This window comes from Chinchilla lanigera, unplaced genomic scaffold, assembly GCF_000276665.1.
Source record: "Chinchilla lanigera isolate Chin_1 unplaced genomic scaffold, ChiLan1.0 scaffold00060, whole genome shotgun sequence".
Lineage (NCBI taxonomy): Eukaryota > Metazoa > Chordata > Mammalia > Rodentia > Chinchillidae > Chinchilla > Chinchilla lanigera.
The window spans coordinates 13,948,666-13,969,380 of NW_004955461.1; the positions used below are offsets into that span (position 1 = coordinate 13,948,666).

A 20,715-nucleotide genomic window follows, 5' to 3' on the forward strand; every position below is an offset into this window, starting at 1 on the left:
AAAACAAATGAACAACAGAGAGATGATCTCTCTGTGCCACATGAAGTCCGGGCCAGAAGATGGCCATGTGCCAGCCAGGAAGAACACTCCATCAAAAATCCACCACACTGATCTCAGACCTGTGGTTCCCTGAGCTGTGAAGTATTAATTTCTGTTGTTTAAGCCAGGCACTCCCTGGTATTTTGTTACAGCAGCCTGAACTGACCAATATACCCCATGATGCCTGCAAGTGAACATATGAATCACACTTCATTACCTGGCATAAGTGGTCTGTGAAGCCTTATCTCCAATCACCTAGCCCTCACATCACAGCTAATACAAACTCCCATTTCCCTAGACTCCTTCTCCTTATAGAAATCACCAAACTCAGAGGGAGCACTTTATTGTCATGGCCAATTAGATGTCTATGGGATCACAGCAGTTCTACTGGAAAAAAAAAAAAAAAAAATGCAGCAATTCCTGCATTTCATTCATTTAGGATGACCTCCTGGCAAATGAGCACAAAACAATAAAGACTGAAAATTAAGAAATCATTCAGCTAACATGTACTATTATTACTTTCAGACACATACTGTAACTCACTCTGTTAACAATGTGCCCAAGAGAAGTTTCAGACAGCTCTAATGACCTACTCCCAAGTCAGACTGCACAGCAGGCACTAAGCAGTGCTGATGGCTGGGATCGGGATGCGCTAATTGAAATTAGGAGGCACTCACCGTCACTGAGGTCCTGCAGGAGGTTCTCCTGGCAGGAGAAGTCCAGCTTTGCTTTGATGCTGATGGCCAGAGTGGCCACCTTCCCAGGCTGCAGAGGGAACTGGGCCAGGGTTTCTTCCAGCTTCCAGCTCAAGAAGTCACCATACAACTTTTCTACAACAATAATAATAACAGCAGTAAAGATGATGAACTGGAGGTAACATGGGACCTACCATCCCCCCTAGAAGACATGAAGGTAGTCTCAAAGCCAAAACAATAAAAAGCACTTGCAATGCAATAGATCAAAGTACCAGAATGTTCCAGAATCATGATCAGTGTTCCAGAACCAAGAGCTGTTGCAAGGTTCTTGCCCCTGCTTACAGATGAGACATAAAGCAGAAGAGGAGCCATCATTGTTAAAGGAACTGAGCTTCAAGCAGAGTTGCCTTACTCCTAACAAGCAGGTCATTCTCACTGATAAATTTAATCAGGCATGGTGACACATGCCTGTAATCCTAGCACTCAGGAAGCTGAGGCAGGCAGTTCACCGCAAGTTCTAGGCCAGCCTGAGCTACATAGCAAGAAGACCTCGTCTCAAAACAACCAAAAAAATAAAATTCCACACTTTTCTTTGGTCGTATAAACTAAATTTCTCCATAGTGAATATTTTCTCTAGTATATCACCTTAAAAGAAACAGATCCAAGTCCAGTGGGGAAAAGCATATTCAAGAAGACAGAGCCTCTACAGATAAAGAATTATGTGCAGTGAGGAGGGAAGCTTCCCCGGGCTTCGTTGAAAATGTACCTGTCTTCATGGTCTTGAGCGCTACTGGGAAAGGGCCTTGGGTTGGATGTCCTTTGGGCACAGACTGACTGCAATGCTCTGGACAGCAATGGTTCCTTCCAACCAGGGCCTCCCTCATACACAGCACAGGTGGTAACAAAGGCACTACAGGCTGTGTAGACATCCCATCTTGGTGGACAATAGGGTACACTTGTGTTGCCTCGTTGCTGGTGGCACTGGGTCCCCCAGACAGCCCCACCCATTTCCCTCCCAATTGTTCCCATCAGTGCATCCACCACACAGCTCACAGGCCACGTACAATCCCTGCACATTCCTGAGCAATGGGTCCCTGTTTCCTACAAGACTCAGAAAGACTATGAAGAACCCATGGGAACGGCACGTTACACCCACTGACTAGCCCTGGGTCAGTTATTCATGGCCCGTCCACAGCCATGGCATATTCATGGCTTGTTCCCATGGCCCTGCACCTCACCTGGCTTGTGAGTGCTTGTAACTAATTAACAGCCATCAGTACTTCCGTCCAGTGTCACATGTTGGTCTTTAGCCACCAACAGGGGGAGCCAAATGCTATTAAAACAGCTCCTCTCCCAAGAAGGCCTCGCACTGTTCTCAGTTCTGGCTAGAAAAGCCCAGCTTTCTGGCTATGCTACTATCCTCCTTTACACTACTGCTCTCCTCTCGCTGTCCCTTCAGGCTCAAGGAAGGAGCAACTAGTTGCTGTTCCTACTTCTGCCCTGTAGGAACCAAGTCTTTAATGCTAAATCTCTATCTGAATAAAGAAAGTAAGGCTTAGAGAAATTAAATAATTTGTCCACAGTCACAAACTAGGGAAAAGTTCTTGAATTTGAGGTCCAAATGATTCCAAAATCATTACATTTACTTCCTCCATGAAGCTACTACTTAATAGCAGAGTTAAAATATAAAGTCTTGGTCTCTAAAACCAAAAATTAACCTGATAGGAATTCAGTGGAAGACATTAGCTAGAATGAGGTCCATGTAAAAGAAAAATGTGTGGGCCTCGTTAACTGCAAGAACTCAAACCGCCTATGCTGTGAATACAAAAGAGTCCATCGTTTCCTGGCCAGAGGTGAGCTCAATCAAGTGGCCAAGACCTGGGTAGCACACATCTAGCAGACAATGCTCATTTCTCTTTGCTTCCTTGAAAAGGGGTGCTAACAAAAAGGAACAGATCCAGGGGATCTTGGCCCTGAAAGGTACTCCAAAACCACATTACATCCACTTATTTACTTAGTTACTTACCAAACTCCTCATACGTGCCAGACTTGTATACGTTACCTTAATCCTCACATTAGCTAGTGAAAGAGTTACTGTTGTCCTCTTTGAAAGCAAAGAAGACAGATACATGTGACTGAGGTGATCAGTTAGTAGGTAGATGTGGCATGTGACAGTGCTCAGTGAGTACTGGCTGTCTCTTAGCATCACCAACTGCACCAGCTTACACAATCCCAGATGTTTTACAAACTGTTAGTATCACATTATTTCAGCATCATCTGGGAAAGGATAGACAACCCCCCAAAATATGAATAAAGAGAAAACTAAAAGATAGATAACAGGAAGTAGGGAGATCTTTTTCAAATGAGAGGGAGAAATAAGAGATGGAGGGAGGGAAGAGAGGGGAAGGAAAGGGGATTAAAAAAGAGATGAAAACAGAGATTTTGCATATGGGAAGGGGACCAAGAGTTGGAAGGAGTAGGAGGTCAAAACAGAATTAAGATGTGTTGCACACATGTACCAACTCCCCATGACAAATGTAATCATTGTGTACTACAAACATGTACTAATGAAAAATTAATTAATTAAAGAGAAAAGATGGACAGTTGGGGAAATGACTGGATTATTAAGAGAGCTGGTTCCTAGAAGGTAAGGTTTTAATGATATCAAAGGATTAATTACCATAGGTTGGGATGGTTTCAACAAAATGTGGGTGTCAAAAGAGATACTTACAGGAATGTGAGGACAGAAATGAAAACCAAGAATTAAAGAGAAGTACTAACCAGGTATCAGTAAAGTACAAGAAGGCACAAATCAACAAAAATAACCCATCATAGGAGAAAGAACAATCCACCCAAGATTAGCCACCAAAATTACAGGAAAAAAAACTAAATGCTTTAGGCAAAGTTTTGGGGAGAAGCAGTGAAGTGTACAAAACACTGATTCTTAGATGATCTCTTGCCAATAGGAAGGGGCCCAAGGGACCAAGGGTGAAGGCTGAGAGGGAGTGGATGGGGAAAGAAGTAGAACAAAGATAAGACCTAATACAGGATCCTAATAACTGCAATGAATGTAAACAGTATATGCCATAGACCTGAGCTAAGTTTAATAATATCAACAAGAATGAAAAGGGGGAAAGGAAAATTAGAGGAGGAGAGAGCGGGGAAGGAATAGGAAAGGGAAAAAAAAGAAACAAGCTGTATTATGTACATGTACCCACTCTCCAACATAACTGTAAAATGTATGTCCTGCAAATATGTACTACTAATAAAAAATTTAACTAAAAATTAAATGCATACATACATATATATCCTATTTAAAAAATAAAACAAGGTAACTGCCTGGAAACCGGCTTTAGGATGCAACACGAGGCCTGGGCAGTTGAGGAAGAATGTATAGGTGCTCCTTTGCAAGGTGTCATGCCACCACAGAGAGAACAGAGACTGTCTTAAACTAGAAAAGATGTCGAAGCCATCTTACAGGTGAGGAAACAGAATGGAAAAGAGCAAGCCTGACCTGAAATCAGACAGCCACTTGGGCAGTACTCCTGCCCACCTCAAAGGATGCTGAGACACTGCTGCGAGGCTGACTGCCCTCCCCTCTGCTCCCTGGAGACGCCTGCCCACCTGTCTTGTTAGAGCCAGTGCTGTGCCCATTAAAGGTACCCTTCCTTTGTGCCCAAGGCAGCCCCTCCAGGCTTCTCCTAGCACAGCCATGAATGTACTCAAGAAGCTGACCAGGTGAAGGCCCTCAAAGGTTTTGGTCTACCCATTCCTCAAAGACAAAGTTTCGGTGATCACGTTCTCCTGCAGACAGACCAGCTCTATCCCCTTCCTAACCTGTCTTGGAGGATGTACTACCTGCACTTGGTCTCAGCTTCCCCTTCTTACACTGGTAAGATGGGGAAAGATTAGCACCTACTTGGTAGGGTGGGAAAAGTACAGAGACCACTTAGGACAGTATGTGGTAACCAGTGGAACATTCATGGAAGCAGCTGTTGTTATAATCATCAGTCAGTTTAGGCAAGAACACCACCAGTGATGGGGACTCACAGCCTTTCAGGCCACCTACTCCTGTTAAGGGACAGTTCTACCAAGCTCTCAGGTGTGTGAGCACCAGCTCTGTGCAGGCATTCTGGGAGAGAGGAGCCACTGAGTGTCAGCCCCATTTCGGAGTGCCTAAATTACATATTCCTTCAGTTCCTACTCTCCACACATGCATGGTAGACAAATGGTACAGACCAACAAACTAGGGTCAGGAGGCCAAAGACTTTTTTGTGTACGTGATGGGACAAAATCTAGGACTTCCCAGAGCTAGGATGTGAACTCTGCCCCCTCCTCAGACACACTCACCACCCTCCACTGCCCGCTCAGAGGCAGCCCCACCCACACCCCTTCTTCCCTATGCTGACCTCTCCACCTTCCTTCCACCGTCTCCTACAGCCCTCAGTCATCACCCAGCATGGTCTGACAAGAGGCCTCTCACAACATGAACCCAGAACCGACACAAAGGACCCGTTCTAGGGAGAGCACACAGCACAGCAAAGGCCAAGAGGAGCTCCCAGGCCCTACCCAGGACTGACCGTGCCACCTCCAAGAGAGCTCAGCAGTGGGCCCTGGGTATCCCCAGGCTCTCTGGGCATTCCCAGGCTTCCTAGGCCCATACCTGTGTCCTGTCATGTTCCCACTGCTGGGAATGTCTTCCCCTTTTCTACTCTTCTTGCCTGGGTTTCCTGTGAGCTTTTCCTACCAGGTCAGGGATTCGCCTCAGATGCCTGGCACCCTATAATCTTAGGTAAAGATTCTGCCACCATCATAGGCTAGAAAACAGTCACATGTGCCCCCAGGACAAATGCCTGTACTCTGAAAGGGCACAGTGGTCTCCTCTGCACCACTCCCTGGACCCTTCATGCTCTCTTTTCCTTCCGCAGTGAGTGTTTATGGAGCATTTGCTCTAGCCACATAGGAGGACAGGCGCTGGGCTGGCAGACCAGGGATCCTTCTTCCAGGGTGCATGGGCAGAAGACAGAAACCAGGAAGGCAGGAAGTTCAACACATAGATGACATAGCTGAGAAAGAGAAGCATCCTGGAAGGATAAGGCAGTGCCAGTACCTGGTGGCACAGCACAGACACAGCCCTGGTATGCAGTGCCAGGAGAAGCTTCTGAGGAAAGTGACAAGACTCAAGGGTGAAAGGTGAGCAGGTCAGCAAGGGCAAGGACAAGCCTGTGCAGCGGACTCTGCACTTGCCCTGGGTATCCGTGCCCCTGCATGTGTAAATGTCACACTCAAAATCGTACCTACACACTGGTCTTGTCTTCTTCCTACATGGTAACTTATAGAACATAATGATGTTCAGTGTTTTCTGATATTTATTTTATTCTTTAAGCCTGTGGAACTACCCTAACCTAGAAAGCACTGATTAAATTTTTCAAGTTTTCCTGTCTCTAATTTATACTATAGTCCTAAAACTCGAACTTCCCACTGGATATACCCCCTGGGTATTCAGTTAGGACTCAACTCTGGGATGGAAGATATGGCCTTCCTCCCCAGACTATGCATAGATAGCACCAAGATTCTCTGAATGAGCCAGGAGCTCACACTCCATAAAAGGTTTAATAAACTCCACTCTGTCCTTGCATTTCAATCCAATAAATCAGTTCAGAATGGAATGAGTTAAGAGATGCCAGGCTAAACTGAACAAGATAGAAAACCAAGTGGGACCTGTTTCAAGGCCCTGAGAACACAGGACTTACATGCTAACTTCCTCAAACAGCCCATCCATCTGCTAAGGTGGCACTGGCCCACCTTTCTATGAACTGCCACTATCAGCTAAAACCTTGAAGCACTGCAAAAGCCTCTCACCCCAAATACCCCATCAGCATTTCTGAAGCACAGGCACCAAGAAACAGGTCCTCTATCACAGGCTTTTCTGAAGCAAGTGAGGTTCTAGGCCAGGCATGTTTCCCATCATGCCAACACATGCTCAGGTACCTCTCACCCACTCCTCCCCTTCATCCTCCACTATGCATCAGGACCCATCTGCATACCCTGCTCCCTCCACCAAGAATGCCTGGCCTTTCTCACCTCGGGAATTCCTGCTCATGGTCTTGGCTCCACTTAGAAGCTCTTTCTGATGGCATCTCTGCCCTCAACATCATTTTCCTGGGCTCTAACACACACCCAGTGTGCATGCAAGAGAGGCACAAAAGCAGAGCTAGGCCTTGCCTTTGACATCGAGAGATGGGGTCCTGTGCTGCTAGGGACACCTGCTGCAGACAGATGTTCCTTAGCTTATACCCTGGATCCAGACCTCTATACGCCCGGAGTTACTCATCCACACGCGGGCTTTCATGCACAAGCAACATGTGAATACAGTCAAGTGCTTAGAACAGTGGTAGTGAACCTATAGCACACATGCCACAGCAGACACACAGAGTGCTCTCTGTTGGCATATGAGCCAAGTCAGCCCCGCTTAGAACAAGTCATGCACAGGATAATAGTTGATTTTTCTAAGCTAAAACTTCAGGATTCAGGCTTAACTGCAATGTTGGCACTTTGTGATAAGTAACTGCGTTTTGGATTGTAGCTTGGGCACTCAGTCTCTAAAAGATTTGGAAACACTGGCTTAGAACAAGTACTAGTCGTTCCTCCTACTCTGGGAACCCCAATCTCCATTGCTCAACTGCATAATCTGCATAGTCCTTCCCCAGCACTGTGTGAGGGTGAGATAATTCTTGCACAGCACCTAACACTGTGCCTGGCTACAGTTAGCGCACGTTGGTATTAGCTGCCATCCCCATTCGATGGATGACTCACCAGACCTGGCACTCTACAGACCTTGAACATTGTACAATGTGGCACCTCTAACTGCATGCCAAGACTTTTAGATTTCTATATAATTAGAACATATGGGAAAAAGTTACGTGAAAACAGAATACCAAAGTGAATTTACAAAGTAATTTAAACCGCCTAAAAAATATTCACATCAAAAAAGAAAAGATCCTGATGGATTCAACGCTAAATTCTACATGAAATTTGAAATTTAGAGACGATCTAATGCCATTACTCCTCAAATTCTCTAATAAAATTGAAAGGGAAGCAATACTCTTAAGTCATTCCTGGAAGCAAGCATTATCCTGATACCAAACCAGAGAAGGACCCAACCAAAAAAGAGAACTACAGGCTAATCTCCCTAATGAACATAGATGCAAAAACCCTCAATAAGATACTGGCAAACAAAATGCAGCAAATCATCAAGAAGATTATATACCATGACTAAGTAGTTCACCCCAGGGATGCAGGGATGGTTCAACATATGCAAATAAATAAATGTAATATATCATACCAACAGAGCAAAAGTAAAAAATCATATGATCATCTCAATAGATGTAGGAAAAGCATTTGACAAGTCCAACACCCATTCATGATTTTTAAAAAACCCATAGAAAATCAGAAGAGGTGGTCTTTATCTTAATCTGATAAAACCCATCAGCCAAATGTGGTGGCACACATCTGTAATCCCAGCACTTGGAGGGGGGCGGGGCTGATGCAAGAGGATCACTGCAAGTTTACAGTCAGCCTGGGCTACATAGTGAGTTTAAGGCCAGTCGGTACTACATAGCAAGACCCTGTCTCAAACAACAACAAAAAAGCCATCTATGACAAACCATCAGCCGAAAACTGAAGGCTTTCACTCAAAAACCAGGAACAAGACAAGGATGTCCACTATCACCATTCCTAGTCAATACAGCTCTGGAAATATTAGCCAGAGTGATTAGACAAGAGACAGAAATAAAAGGGATAAAGACAGGAAAGGAAAAAGCTAAATTATTTGTAGATGACAACATATTCTACATAGAAGATTTCCAAAACTCCACCAAAACACTCGTAGATTTATAACCAAATTCAGTCAAGTAGCTGGATACAAAGTTAACTGAAAAATCACTAGCATTCCTGTACAAAAATAACTAGCTGAGAGAGAAATTAGAGGAACACCTTTCACAATAGCATCAAAAAAATACCTAGGAATTAGTCTAACGAAGGAGGTAAAAGATCTTTACTTTAAAAATTACAGTACTCTGAAAAAGGTGATTGAAGAAGGTATCAGAAAATGGAAAGATATTTCTTCTTCTTCAGTAGGAAGAACCAACATTATAAAAATGGCTCTACTCCCCCAAATTGTTATACAGATTAAATGCAATCCCAATCAAAATACCATTAGCATACCTCACAGAATTAGAGAAAACATTCCTAAAATTTATTTGGAACTAGAAGAGACCTAAAATAGCAAATACAATTCTGGGCAACAAGGCAAGGCAGGAGGCATCACAATCCTTGACTTGAAATTATACTATAGAGCTACTGTGATTTAAAAAAAAAAAAAAACCGACCTGAGGATTAATGGAACAGATTAGAAGATGCAGAAACAACTCCAAGTATACTCAGCCACCTTATCTTTGACAAAGGAGCTAAACAAATTCCCTGGAAGAAAGATAGCCTCTTTAATAAATGGTGCTGGGAGAACTGGCTTTCTGCATGCCAAAGACTAAAACTAGACCCATGTCTACCACCATGCACTAAACTAAAATTGAAATGGATCAAAGATCTAAATATTAAAACATCAAAGATTTAAATACTAAATCTGCTGGAAGAGAGAATGGTAGAACTCTTGAAGACATAGGTGTAGGCAAAGACTACATGAATAAAACACCAACTGCAAAAGAAATACTACAAAGAATCACCAGTTGGGATCTCATCTTATTAAAAAGATTTTGCACAGCAAAAGAAATCACCAACAGAGTAAAAAGACAACTCACAGAGTGGGAAAAAATCTTATCCAGCTGTTCCTTAGACAAAGGATTAATATATAGACATTTAAAGAATTGAAAATAGCCATATCCCCCAAATTTAAAGACCCAATCCGAAAATGGGCATCTAAAAAGAACAGACATTTCTCAGATAAAGCATTAGTAACAGCAAATAAATATATGAAAAAATGCTCAATATCACTAATCATTTGAGAGATGCAAATTAAAACAATTCCATCTCACTCCAGAAAGAATGGCTATTATCAAGAAATGAACCAATAACAAATGCTGGCAGGGCTGTAGGGGGAAAAAAACCTTCTCCACTGTTGGTGAGAGGGTAAACTGGTGCAACCACTGTGGAAATCAGTGTGGAGATTCCTCAAAAAACTAGAACTAGAGGTTCCATTAGACCCAGCTAGTCTCCTCCCTGGTATCTTCCTGACACAATTAAAAGCATCATACCACAGCAATATATACGCACCCGTGTTTATAGCAGCACAGTTTATAATAGTTAACTCTTGAAAACATCCCAAATATCCATTAACCAATGAATGGATAAAAAAGATGTAATTTGTTTATACAATAGAGTAGTACTCAGCCATAAAGAAGGAAAACAGGAGACATTTATAGCTAAATGGATGGACCTTGAGACCATACTTCTTCAGTGAAATAAATTAGACACATGTGAGCAAATATCACACTGTCTCTCTGGTGCAAAAAATTGAAAGTGTAAATAAGAATCAAAATGTATACTAGATGTCGTGAAATAGGAAAAATTGCTCAAAAGGAAAGGAGAACTAGGGAGGGGGAGGAGAAAAGGAAGGGAGGGAAAAGAAAAACATGGGAGAAGAAGGAAAAAATGAAAACAAAGCTCTGTAAATAAGGACGGGAAGAGAGGTTGAAGGGAGGGCTGGTGAATGGGGGAAAAAAGAGAAATCAAGACAGATATATCATACACAGGCACACACTCCTTATGTGATAATTGTGTATATTTAAATTGTACCAATAAGCTTAATAAAAAAAAAAAGAAATCATACCTACATTATTAACATGGTTTTGTCTTTGAGTTGTGGCATCATGGGCATTTTCAAATTGTTTTGTATTTTCTCAATTTTCCACAATGAGTACATATATATATTTGTATTATTTGTGTGTGTGTATGTGTGTGTGTGTGTATATTTGTTTTGGTTTGGTTTGGTTTTGGTGGTACTGAGGACTGAACCCAGGGCCTTCATAGTAAGGTACATCCTCAGCCCTTTCATAAACTTTGAGATGGGGTCTCGCTAAGTCACAAAGTTATCTAGGCTGGACTCCAATTTACTATCCTCCTGCCTCAGACTCCCAGAGTGCTAGGATTATAGCCATGTGCCTCCGCCCTGGCTTCTATTATACTTTTAGCAACCACCAAATACACAAACACACACCTATATAAAGTAATACTATCAATTCACTCTTGAATCTAAATTCCTCCCTACCCCTCCCTCTGCATAGAAGACCAACAGTGCTGATGACTAGGCCCTACCCCAAATGGTGAAAAAGGCTCAGAGCCAATGCAGAGGCTTTTCACAGTACTTTATGTCAGGGCCGGGCAATAACATGAACTGATTGCCAAGGAAATAACATACCCAGGCATATGCATCACTGAGTCACCAGACTCAATTCTGCAAGCTGAACAAACTTCCTTGAGGGGGCTAATTCATTCTGTGGCAACTATGCAAATGGCGGGTGGTCAAATGCCTAAAAAGAATTTGCCAAAGCTAAGGAAAAGGTAGTCCAAACTATTGTGCTCAAATAAGCTCTCTCTCCCCTTTCCACCACCTGCACTGACTTGGCCTTGTAAAGTACACTACAGAGGAAGGAGAAGGGAGTACACCCAGGGAATACAAGGTGCCAGCTCCTACCCTGCATGAGAGTTGCTCTGTCCCCACACTACAAGAGGCAACAGAAGCCCAGAAAGTCTAATCAACTTTCCCAAGACAAACAGATGCATGGTAAGAGTCAGAGCCACGACTGGCAGACGATGCTCTGTCCATTATGCAGGTGCCTCTCTCCCCTCATGTGACTGACACCATTAACCAGCATTAGAACTTGAGTATGAGAGTATTTACAAGGTAAACCTCGTGAAGGTGATGTGATACAGCATCTTGAAAACAGAAGGCAGCAATCAAGCAAGTATGTGAGCTTCAAGGTCAGACAAGCCTGAATCTGAGTGGGAATCCCAAACACTGCCCCACATGAGCTCTCTGACAAAGTATAGTTCTGTGTCCTCTGTCACCCCAAGAGGACCTGATGGTAGATGGAGATATCATTAGTGTTGTTATGCAGATTAAATGAGACGATATCAGGTCTCAGACTAGCAATCTGGCACACAGAAGCTGTGTGGGTAATTTTCAGGAAGTACTTCAGAAACTACCCAGCCCTGTGGTAGGATTTGCTTTTCACATTCTACTATTGCCCATTTCATTCTTTCATAAGCATACATCAAACAGCCACTAAAGATCCACATGGAAAGCACTATGCAAGGTGCCAAGGACAAACAGATAAAACCGGGACCTGGTGGAGTCTCTGATTGTTGGAACAAATAGGCATAGCAGAAGTCCTCCAAAATTTAGACCCAGATAAGAGATGATATTCTTCTCAATCTGAAATTTTTAAGAATTTATACCCCTGTTGCACACAGAACAGGTTCAATCATTTTTTAATTCATTACCTACTACTAAAATAAGATTCACTGTCCTAGTAGGGTCCCAGAACTGTAATGAAAGAACAAATTCCCTCATCTATCAGCATGACCCCTCCGAAATTTATTACTAGTGGGAAGGGCATACTATATTCAAAAACTATGATAATAGCGCTGTGTTTGCCTGTTTTGACAGCATTTCATTTCCTAAAAGCGTCTCCACTGATGGTTGGCTCTGCTGAAATGAACTCTGGGAGGCTTCCCAAGGTTCCTTCCATGCCCTGGACTGTAACTGCAGGATACCTGAGGAGGACGCATAGATCAGAAGCCAATAATCTGCAGTGGGGAATGAAATTAGAGAAATACTATCAGCTGCAATTTCAACTGGGCTGTCCTATACAGGCATGTGCCAGACACAACCCAAGGGGAAGAGGGAAGCAGTGAACACTTGGTGAGCGCTAGGTACCGCTACTTCCATAGCCCCAGCAGACAGCATAGCCCAGTGGCACTTTCACAAACGGCTTCACTGGGCTCTGTACATTGACTATCTCACTGAACCCACACAGTCACTCTGGACAGGTCCCCCTACTGCACCCTCTTCTGATATGCTGCTCAAAGGCATGCAGATGGGGACAACCAGGATTCAACCGTCTGTAGCCTGACCTCTTCTTTTATATGTACATTGGCTGAATCCTAAAGATCACCCTGAAAGACAGCACTGTATTTCAATTCTAAGAAGTATAATTATTCCTCCATTTAATTTTTTGCCTACCCATGACACACCAAGGATCTCAAATAGTTAACTGGAAATTTAATGTTCAAAAGTTCCCAAAGCACAGGGCTAGAACTCCTAACTTCTTCTGCCTCCCATCTTGCTCATTTCTTTCCCACTCAATACTCCCAAAGGGTTGAATACACCAAGTCTCCCAGCACTGATTAAAAGGCAAGTAATTCACTTTGTCTTAAGATAGGCTTGTTTTGTAAATTTCTCTAGTGTAGCCACAGAGCTGTGTAAAATGCTGAGCTGTACAAGAAAGCTTTCACAATGCTACATGCCTAGGAGCATTAGGTTGAACAGCTTTTAGTCATTCAGGAATTCTGACATCTTCCTGAGAGGCACACCTGCAAGTCCATTCTCTGTGGTCAGTCATAGGGAGTAGAAATAACATGGGATATGCAACTGGAGCTCTCTGCAATTCAGTGAGCACATCTGACTCCCTCCCACACCACACTGTGAGTGCCTCAGGACATTGCATATACATTATTCATGTGTTGGCATAGGGACTGCATATAAATATAATATAAATGATTGTTGAAGAACACAAAGCCAAGCGAGGTGAGTGCTATTGTAACAGCATAAGCTGGCCAAGCGGCAGAGGTGGCATAATTAACTCCACTGCCAGGGGCTGGAAAAGCCTTTAAAGAGGCAGCATGTGGACTGGGCTATGAACCAAGGCTAGAACTAGAAACACACAGAGGATGTCTGGGGACTGGCAATGTTCTGAACACATGAAAATATGTACACAGGCTACAGAAGCACACTGTGCACTCAAAAGGTGGAGGGCAGGATCTGATACATCTGGGTGGGTCCCCAGTCCCCAACACAATAACCAACAGACAGCATGTCACAGGTGTCCAATACAGGCCTGCCAAAACAGAGGATGAGCCACTGATGGACAAAGCACAGACAAATGGACAAGCAGGGAGGTCAGCAGTGGCAAAGGAAAATGGAAAGGGTAACGCTCGCCATGGCCTGAGTCCTGCCTCTGTTTTTTCAAAACACACTATAACCATTCACAGTCTAGCTTCATCACACTCTGAGCCCACAAGAACACTAACCACTCTGGTTCCACTCCCCAAGGTAAGAACTGTATCTGAAACGCCAGATAAGTATTTGTGCAATAAACAAAAGGGAAGAAGACAAGTTAGCTGCGTGACACATGATGAATTTCTTTGAATACTGGGCTAAGCAAATAAGTAGGAGAAAAAGATTTTAAAATATTTAAGGAAGATGACAAAATAGCATTTTAAAAGGTAGTTACAGTGGCAGCATGGATGATAATAATGGTAAGTCACAAGAAGAGCTGCTACTTACTGAACCTTAGTAAGCCAGCGACTTTCCTAAGTGCTCTACATGTATTACAGCAACCAGAGGAGTGGCAGAGACCCACGTCCACCATGAAGACAAAGACTGACACAGAATAGGAGCGAGTATCTGGGTCTAAATCATTGGGCCAGTAAGTGGCAGAGCCAGGATTCAAAGCCATGTTAGTGTGATTCTAAAGATCGTAAGGTTGACTGTAACAATTCAATTTAAAGCTGAGGACGGCCCAGCACAGGGGGCAGAGGGGCTTTCTCCTAGTCCGTCTCTCCCCAGCCCCACGTCAGATGCATCAGATGCTCATGGCTCCATTTCCACCTGTTTCCATGCCCAGAGCTGCATATGGGGTGAGACCTGGTGTGAGAATTGCCACAAGAACCAAATAAACTAAGTCCTTTTTCCCCAAGACATTCTACTCTTTGACAATACTACGTCAAAACCATTTTGTACAAGATTTACTTTTTAAACTTTGCCCTGAGTTGTCACCGTGTTAAAAGCAATAATTATATAAAAAGGGCATAATTCAGAAGCAGACCAGGGTGAAAAGTTAGAAGCATAACAGGAGAATGAGGTACACATGGCACTGTAGCCAGCTCGGCACCAGACCCCTGGTTCCTGCGCACTGCATGGCCACGGGTTCCTTGTGTTGACAGGAACAAAGGAGCCAATTCTCTTGCCTTCCATGCTTCCTCTAAGGTGATGAGCAGGGCTGATATACCTGTCTGGTTTCTAGTTGGAGTCTGCCACAGTTTTAATCAATGCATCCTCATCCATCTGAAGAACTGTTAAATTTCACCATTCCAGTAAAAGTTTGAGAACAAGAAGGAAAAAGCTAATGGTTTGTGAAGCTACTTAGGAGAAGAAAGAGAAACTGAGCCATGAAATTTAGACAAAGACCTGTCTTCTTCAGTGGGACATAAATTTACTTACATGTAATCAGTCTTTACCGTCTCATGGTTCTAGTTTTCCAGGGCTCAGCAGACTGGAGAAACAAAACCAGCAGCTCATTCCCCATGTACTAGGACAGCAACATAGTGGCCACTCCTCAGCGACCATGTGCCAGGCATGGCACTGGGCACTGCAGACAGACTGACACTCTAGAAGCACTGCACAAGAGGAGCAGATCCTGGTGTATATCCAGATGAAAAATATTAAGTCACCAACAGTCAGCTAACTTGCTCAAGACCAGTCATGTAGCTGAAAATTAGCAGAAAACTCCACTAACAGCAATAACCATCACCAGCAACAACCAGAAAAGATAAAGAGACTATAGATATAACCAAAAAGTGTAACTGGCTAGGTTAATTACCCTCATATACAAACAACAGAGCAGAAGAGAGTGAAAAACTGCCACCTTCCTCTATGTCCCTCACAATGAAAGGGCAGCAAATAAATAACACCCCAAGACCCATTTGCAGAGTCCTGCTCTTTCCAAGCACACGGTATACTTCAAAAGATATCTAGCACTGTTTATTTTTGCGTTAAATTCTGAGGCTTAAGAGTGACACATTCAAATAACAGACAAATCCACTCATAGGGAACAGCTTATCCCTCTCTGATGCCAAATAACCAAAGTATTTATACCTAAGAAACAGCACAGAAGAAATCTACAGTGCAAAGAAGTCTCTTTTACAGCTGCAGCAATATGGAGGCCAAATAGCTTAGTTATCAGATGTAATGCCATTTTCACACCTGAAAAGCAGACCTTTCTGTTCCTGTCTCTTCCCTTCACTACCACACTACAGAATGGAATGCCCAAAAGGGCTTTTCCAAATCACATACATAGTAGGATATGTACTCAGGAATAACAAGAGAAACACAAATCAGTAATGCAAGATATGCCACTAATTGTTCCCCCTGTAAAATTCAGTGTCTGAAATGATAGTCATTATCTGAGTGCTAGAGTTCAGATTAGTGCTGTCATATGCGACAGGTTATTTTACATGTATAGCAGTAGAAAAAATATTTGTGCAGGCAACCTTAGCCATTTGTACTTGCTCCTGAGCACAGAAAGGTTATACTACAACATTCATGAGAAAAGTAAGCAGTAAAAACAAATCAATCCCACCTCAATCAAAACACTTACAAATTCTGAACTATACCAATATGATTTCATCACTTTTTATGAAAAGTTAAACTAGAAAAATGAAACACTTAAGGGGTGTATGTATGTATGCATGTACATACATGTATGTGGGTCTGTGTGCATTTACATACACGTATGCACATTTGTGTACTTATGTGCCTATACTCACATGTACATATCTTCAAACATCTGTGGAAAAGTTGATGAGCTCTTAATTTGGGCTTTATTTCAGTGAAATCTATGATTAAACAAAGGTGGCATTTTACAACTTTCACAATCTACAAGTAAAGACTTGCTTACAAGTAATTTATAATCAGACAGACTATGTGACTAGATAATCCCTGTCTTGAAATAGGGTGGATTATAAACATGCAACTCCATAGCGGGAACCTGGGGTCAGGGACATTCTTGCCACATTAAAAGCCTAAATCAAAGTCAGGCTGCACAGAGGCCCACAGAGATCTTTCTACCCTTAACGTCATGGGTCCTCACCAAAAGGATTTTAAAGGGGGCTGTAATGCTATAGAATACAATAGATCGGGAAAGCAAGGAAGAGGGAAACAACAGGAAACTTTTCTTTATCTGAAGGTTGATGTCTGAGGAAAAAGGGCTCACCCAGAGGGGAGCGAGGATGTGTGCAGACTTGGGCGTCCCTGACGTGAGGGGTGGTCAAAGGAAAGGATAAGGGCCAACAGGCACTAGGCACTGAGCACACAGATGTGGCATGCAGACACCTCTGAGCAAACGTGTGCCGAGAGCAAATGTGCACAGAGTACTTCCCTGCTCAGCACTATACCGAGACAGGACGCTTCAGTGCCTGTTAGGTGGGCACTAGTGTTCATACCTGCTGAGCACCTGCCATGTCACCAGCACTATCTTTAGCTCTCAGGCACTGAGGCTCTGGCAGTGACACATAGATGCCCACCCCTCCCCCGAATACTTCTGGAAATGGATGTGAACATTTCATGATAAAAACAGGTGAAGTGTCACTCACCTGGCACATAGAAAGCACAAAGTAAAAGCTATTGTCACTACTAAGATATAAAATAATGCTAAGTGTGATACAAAAAAAGTAACTTAGCAACCCAGAGAAAGGAGCATTAATTCCGTATGTCAAAGTCTCAGAGAGAATGCATTTGAGACTTTTAGAGAAGCTAAAGTCAACAGGCTTCAAATATGGAAATTACTAAAATGGAAGTAAACATAACTTAATATCTACAACTGCATGTTCCCCATGCCCCCCAACATATAACTCTTGCTCTGGTTCCTAGCTGAAGACATTTTCTCATCTCCTCACTGGGCAGGTCATCCGTTAATGCCAACAGCTTTTCAGGACTGCAGAACACAGTGACAGGAATTATTCCCTTTGTATAGTTTGGAAGCAGATGATTTATTTTCATCAATTTAATTCCTCATGTAAATGTACTGCAGTTTGGGACAATAATAAAAAAAGAATGATAGTTTGATTTTTCACTTGTAATTGTGTTGCTTTGAAAATGGCTGTACCATTCTACATATTCATGTTTGTCTGTCTTCTTCCCTCATGATTCAAAGTGAGGAAACCACAGCTGAGAATCAGGAGACCTCAGTTCTCCCTCTGGTTCTTCATGAACCTACTATGTGGCCTGAAATTTCTTGACCTCTTCTCTGTCCAAAAGTTGAGTGCAGTAATATCCATCCTTCCTAAGAACAATGAGAGATAAATGCAGAAACGCAACACCAAAAGCAACAGATCCCATGTGGGCCAAGCATGATGGGAAACACAGTTTGAGGGCTGGGAAGAGAAGGTAACTGTGTTGACAATGCCAGTATAGGCCACTACCAAAACATTTCCCTGGGATTCTGTCCATGCCATACGCATTCCCAACTTTCTGCACATTAGGAAATATATACTGGGGACAACCAGGTAAATGGTAGGGGGTGGCTGCCTCTGGGGTGGGACACGGAGCTTCTGGGAAGGAACACAAGGGAGCTTTCTCATGGGATGGAAATCTATACTGTATCTTGGTAAGTAAAACTCATCAAACGTTTCACTACAGACATGTACATTTCACTGCACATACATTTTACAAAAATGAAGTGAACTCTAATTAGTGAGATGCATGCTGATGTATTTAGAGGTCAAACATACTGAAACCAGCAACTTACTTTAAATAGCATTAAAAAATAAGATTATTAGATGACCAGGAAGCTGAATAGAGATGTGTTGAAGCAAAAATAGCAAAATGCTCGCTGTAGAGCCTAGATGGTAAGGATACCATGTTTACTATAAAACCCCTTTAAGTCTTCTATTTGTTTGAATACTTTCCTAATAAAAAGGCAGGGAGAGAGGGAGGCCTGATGCAAAGGCCTAAAGAACCAAAGGCCAGAGTAGGTGGAAAAGTACTTCCCAGTGGAGAGTGTCCCAAGAAGGACGACATGGGAAGGGCACTGTCCAACACAGGCCACCCCACTCACAGAATCTGGAAGTGGCTCGCCATGTTTCTTTATTTCATCCTCTCAAATGACACACAAGATGGGCCTACTCTCATCAGCCTCATTCTGTGTATGTGAAAATGGCTTTCCATCAATAATCCTATGCACTGAGCACCTGCCATGAGCCTGGCCCTGGAAATAAGACAGAAAACCTAGTTGTGGACTTTGAGAGACTTGTAGCCAACCAGAGAAAGGGCTCAGTAAAAAATCAGTCACAATGCAGTCTGCCATAAAGAAAGATAAACTGGAGGTATCCATGGGTAAATAGATATATCTTGAGACTATAATCATATGAGAAATAAATCACATGGTTTGTCTTAAATAAGAAATGTGTGTGTGTGTGTGTGTGTGTGTGTGTGTGTGTGTGTGCGTGGAGAGAGAGAGAACAAAATAGAAGACAAACAAATAGGAAAGCAGGGAGGTCATTTTCTTTTTTTTCTTTTAAAGAGAAAAAAATAAAAATAATAAAACAATTTCAAAACAGGTTGGTACGAGAGTTACAATAATTAATACATGGAGTGTTATTGTCTTTGTAGTTATTTGGAGTACCGGATATAGGCATTTTATCTTGCCCAAATAATATTAGCACAAACTTTCTTTTCAATGAACTAAGAGAAACTAGTTGTATAACTAGCTTATCTTGTATACAGATATATTTTTTTCCTTTTTCCCTGTCTTCCTTTCCCCTTTCCCCCACCACAGTTTGTCGCTCTTCTTTTGAACAGTTTTTTCTCAATTCACAATATCTGTTGCACATTTTGGGTCTTATTTATTCATTCAGTTTCCCACCCTAGTGAGACAATAAGATTTTTACACATGTGGGTCTGATTCATCTCACTTACAAGTATGGTCTCTAGTTACATTCATTTACCTATGAAAGTCTAGAGTTTATCCATCTTTGTGGCTGAGTAGTACTCCATTATATAAAAACAACACATCTTTTTTATCCATTCCTCAGCTGATAAAGCATCTGGGTTGTTCTGAAGATTTAGCTATTACATATTGTGCTGCTATAAACAGGGGTACACATATATTGCTGTGGTATGATGTTTTTAATTCTTCTGGGAAGATACCCAGAAGGGGAGGAGCTGATTGGAATGGGACCTCTAGTCCTAGTTTTTTAAGGAATCTCCACACTGATTTCCACAGTGGTTTCACCAGTGTACACTCCCACTAACAGCAGAGAAGGATTCCTTTTTCCCCACAACCCCTCCAGCATTTTTATTGGTTGATTTCTTGATGATAGACATTCTTTCTGGGATGAGATGACATTTCAGTGTTGTTTTAATTTGCATCTCTTGAATGACCAATAATGTTGAACATTTTTTCATGTATTTATTTGCCATCTGAATTTCTTCATCTGAGAAGTATGTATGCATCTCAGATGCCCATTTTTGGATTGGGTCTTTGAATTTGGGGGGTGTCTGATTTTTTTTCAATTCTTTATATGTTATAGATATAAATCCTTTGAGTGATAATTTAATTATCAAATGGATAAAGGAATAAGAGATGGAGGAAGCGGGAAGATAAATCAACTGACATCAAGGAGGCAAAAAGGGTAGCAGCAGAAGGTAGCAAACTGAGTTCCAAAGAGCATAAATGGTTTGTATCAGACTTCATAGGCCAAAACACAGATACCTAGGAAATGGAAACCAGTTCCCAATGACTCACGCAAGCAGTATAAGAGGAGGCGGCAAAGAGCAAGCTGACACCTGGGGCAGAGGCTTGACCACACAGGGCTGTGGGCATAGGGACAATGAGGACCCTGCCCAGGATTCCCAAAGGGAGAGACAGGTGAGAATTGTGCTTCAGAAACACAAACAGTTTGCAAT

The 20,715-nt window shown here is 42.5% G+C and overlaps 1 protein-coding gene across 5 annotated transcripts in view; it reads right to left on the bottom strand.

Moving 5' to 3' along the window:
• Trappc9 (trafficking protein particle complex 9) overlaps positions 1 to 20,715 on the bottom strand; it is a 632,072-nt gene that overhangs the window by 450,578 nt on the left and 160,779 nt on the right. For all 5 annotated transcript variants that reach the window (XM_013521334.1, XM_013521333.1, XM_013521332.1 and 2 more), the window contains one exon: positions 717 to 869. In XM_013521334.1, coding sequence (XP_013376788.1) covers positions 717 to 869 — 153 coding nt within the window. The remainder of the gene's footprint in view (positions 1 to 716; positions 870 to 20,715) is intronic.